The sequence below is a fragment of the Ranitomeya variabilis genome, chromosome 4 (assembly GCF_051348905.1).
Source record: "Ranitomeya variabilis isolate aRanVar5 chromosome 4, aRanVar5.hap1, whole genome shotgun sequence".
NCBI lineage: Eukaryota > Metazoa > Chordata > Amphibia > Anura > Dendrobatidae > Ranitomeya > Ranitomeya variabilis.
This window is the reverse complement of record NC_135235.1, coordinates 305,883,502-305,886,954: the sequence shown is the minus strand read 5'-3', so window position 1 is coordinate 305,886,954 and position 3,453 is coordinate 305,883,502. Positions and strand designations below refer to the sequence as shown.

The window sequence follows — 3,453 nt, the reverse complement described above, 5'->3', positions numbered from 1 at the left end:
ACTCACATAATGGATACAGTCACTACCAGGGTCTCCACAAGGCTTTGCTGCTGTCTGGGGGGCTGTATTTGTTGGGGGTCTGGTAGATGGGAGCTACAGGAGGAGATGCGGCCCTGTATACCACAGTGTGAGCACCAAGATGCCCCCAAATTTGCATACAAAATAAATAATTTTTTTAATGCCAACTAAACCATTACAATCTGTATTGCTTATGTGATTTTTATAGGGTCAAAGTCCAATATATATACCTACCGGTAAGTGTTTTCGTCAGTGTTTGAGGGGTAACAGACTCCTTTTAAATGGTACCTGACATATCACATGACTCAAGATGCCCTCAAAATCTTGCAGCTTCATTATCATCGATTTAATAAATTACTAATGATAAAAAAAATCTAAACAATGGACAGTGGTCAAGGAAACATTTTATTGCAGAGAATCCACAAACAACTTTCATGAGGAAAAGCATCTGACATTTACGGAAATATTCTGTAATTTATCAGCCAAGTATAGAGATCTAGAAATATCACATTGCAAATATAAATGCGTCACTATAACACAATACACGTTAAATTATATTATAAGATATATATATGACATGGTGACAATTCTTGCAAATGTTGCATACCCCCAAAAAAATAAATATATAGTACTGGCTGCAAATATTGCACACCTTGCTATATACTGTAAGTAGCTGAACAAGTCCTTTACTAATAATATACATTGTATATAGGATTACTGCAAATATTGCAAACAGAAAATAAAGTAACAAAGTACTAAAATCCCAATGTAATGTACATGGCAGCTATACATTCATATATAAAATATGATACAACTAAGGCCAATATGTGACCACACTAATCATCCATACCATCCAATATACATGACAGCATGCTAGGACTCTATATAAAGCTGATACATACTGAAAGTACATATTGTTATACAGAAGTCTGTAGTATTACAGGACTGATACATAATATCTACAGTGTATATCAGGCCGGAGGTCTCACCTCCATTATTCTGCAATGCTTTGCACCGGAGCTCTGATATCTACATACAATACGTCACTCTCTATAGAGCCAGTACACACTATATATAATCCGATACATTGTATCACTGGGAAGATTCCTACAGTGGCCTCAATTTATCAAAGAGATTATGCCAAAATTCTAGCGCAAATCGCTTGAAAATTCGCAACATTTTTGCACAACACAAAGTTGCGCAAAAACTTTGTCGGGCTTGATTAATTGGGACCATAGTGTCCAAGTAGCACTGGGACGGTTTCTACATAGGAAAATATAGAACCAATAATATGATTGATTAGTAAATCACGTAGTAATTACATCATCTCCCATCACATGATGAGACATTAGTGACTGGCAGAAAACATCTAATCTCCTCTGGGGTGTGCTGGTGTACACAACTCTCAGGTATACTGGGGGTACACAGCTCTCAGGTATACTGGGGGTACACAGCTCCCAGCTCTCAGGACACAGCTCTCAGGTATACTGGGGGTACCCAGCTCTCAGGTATACTGGGGGTACACAGCTCTCAGGTATACTGGGGGTACACAGCTCCCAGCTCTCAGGTATACTGGGGTACACAGCTCTCAGGTATACTGGTGGTACACAGCTCTCAGGTATACTGGGGGTACACAGCTCTCAGGTATACTGGGGCTACACAGCTCTCAGGTATACAGGGGGTACACAGCTCCCAGTCCACACTCACATAATGCATACAGTCACTACCAGGGTCTCCACAAGGCTTTGCTGCTGTCTGGGGGGCTGTTTTTGTTGGGGGTCTGGTAGACAGGAGATACAGGAGGAGATACGGCCCTGTATACCACAGTGTGAGCCCCAGGGAGGTTCTGCAGCAGCTGGATCTGGAGCTCCTCCTGTTTGTGCTGGGTCAGGAAGGTGACAGCGTCCTGGATGCAGGTGGAGTAGCCTTCTCTCCGGGCATGGCTGGAGGCTGTGACATCTAGAACAGGAAAGACAACATGTCAGTGACAGCGTCCATCACCGGCTGCTCTGCTCTCAGTAAGAAACACATGAGGGGTGTGAGGAGCGCGGACACGACACTCACCTCTCTCCGCCATGTGCCGCTGCAGGAAGGTGACCGTCATCTCCAGGATATCGGCTTTCTCCGGTTTGGAGGGGAGCTGATGTCTCTGAAACTCCTTCTCCAGTAAGACGCGGAGCTGCTCAATGCTGCTGTTAATCCGATCTCTCCTCATCTTCTCAATCACCGGCTTCCTCAGCTGCAGAAAAGAAGAAGAATCTCTCATTAGTTCCCTGCACCAGTGTCCATGTCTATGGAGGACAACTAAGATCACTTGTAAAACATCAGACTCCTGTTCCTATAAGTGTCTACATGTAGAGATATGGGGGTGACGCTGTCACTAGTCGGGGGTCTTACCTTTCTGAGGCCGCTGTCAGCCTGATGGTCCGGGGTCCTCATATTACATGGGGCCATGGTGCAGGTCCGGCAGTCTGTAGCCTTGTGCTGTGTGGGCCAGGAGCTGTCTGACTACTAGTGAGCGGCCGCCCCTCTATATACCCCTCTCCCTGCATAATGATGTGTGGAGAGCGGACTTACAAGAGGTTCCCACACTCATCCTCCAATCCCACCGCAGCGGGGACAATGGACGTGTGTCCATCTGCTCCAATACAGGAGATAATACAGGCTGCTGGGGGCGAGATGTGAGCTGGAGTGTGGGAACCCCCGGCCACAAGATGGGACCAGCACCAATCACAGATTGTTCAGGATGGGATTAACTAGCTGGAATATGTATTGATTTATTGATAAAATCCACTTAAAAACAAATTGCAGCACCCACTATGGCATTACACAATGTCACACACATTACCTATACAGCACATAAATAAATGTTCTGACATGATCACTTGGGTGGATAAAATTGGCCACAGCCTTTAAAATTTATAATCATACAAATGCAAAATATCCATATCCAGCCGTTTGCCACCAATAACCGCAGCTTAGCAAAAACTCAAACCTGATAACCAAAAATCTTCTGTTCATTCAGATACCTGAATGACTAAGGCCCCTTTCACACATCAGTTTTTTGCTATCAGTCGCAATCCGTTGAATTTCGAAAAAATGAATATGGCGACTGGATCCGTTTTTTTCTCACAGACTTGTATTAGCAAGGATTGCGACAGGTGGCCTCACATTTCATCCGTCGTTCGCTGGATCCGTCGAAAATTGTTTGTCCGGCGGTCAGACACGACAGACAAAGTAACGTTTTATGTGTACGTCAAAAAATCGGACATCGACAGATCCGTCTTAATCTGCCGTTTGCTCGAATGGAAGCCTGTGGGTGCCGGATCTGTCAAATGACGGAATCCAACAACAGATTCGTTTTTTTTTAACTGAGCATGCTCCGATTTATTTAAGATCCAATTAGCCAGATCCGCTAGTCGGATCCGTCGAAAA

General features: G+C 44.3%; 1 protein-coding gene across 1 annotated transcript; it reads right to left on the bottom strand.

Annotated features, from left to right (window-relative positions):
* Positions 1 to 404: 404 nt before the first annotated feature.
* LOC143768880 (transcription factor HES-5-like) lies at positions 405 to 2,551 on the bottom strand. The gene is made up of 3 exons (XM_077257497.1): positions 2,416 to 2,551; positions 2,083 to 2,257; positions 405 to 1,977 (listed from the first exon to the last, which is right to left on the bottom strand). The coding sequence occupies exons 1-3, from the start codon at positions 2,470 to 2,472 to the stop codon at positions 1,742 to 1,744; spliced, it is 468 nt and encodes a 155-aa protein (XP_077113612.1). The 5' UTR covers positions 2,473 to 2,551; the 3' UTR covers positions 405 to 1,741.
* Between the last annotated feature and the right edge of the window lie 902 nt (positions 2,552 to 3,453).

Bases quoted from the DNA above. Each gene is read 5' to 3' on its own strand.
- LOC143768880 (XM_077257497.1), bottom strand. From the start codon at position 2,472: ATGGCCCCATGTAATATGAGGACCCCGGACCATCAGGCTGACAGCGGC. The intron at 2,258-2,415 runs GTAAGACCCCCG...TCTTTTCTGCAG, and splicing joins CTGACAGCGGCCTCAGAAAG to CTGAGGAAGCCGGTGATTGA. The intron at 1,978-2,082 runs GTGAGTGTCGTG...TTCCTGTTCTAG, and splicing joins GCGGCACATGGCGGAGAGAG to ATGTCACAGCCTCCAGCCAT.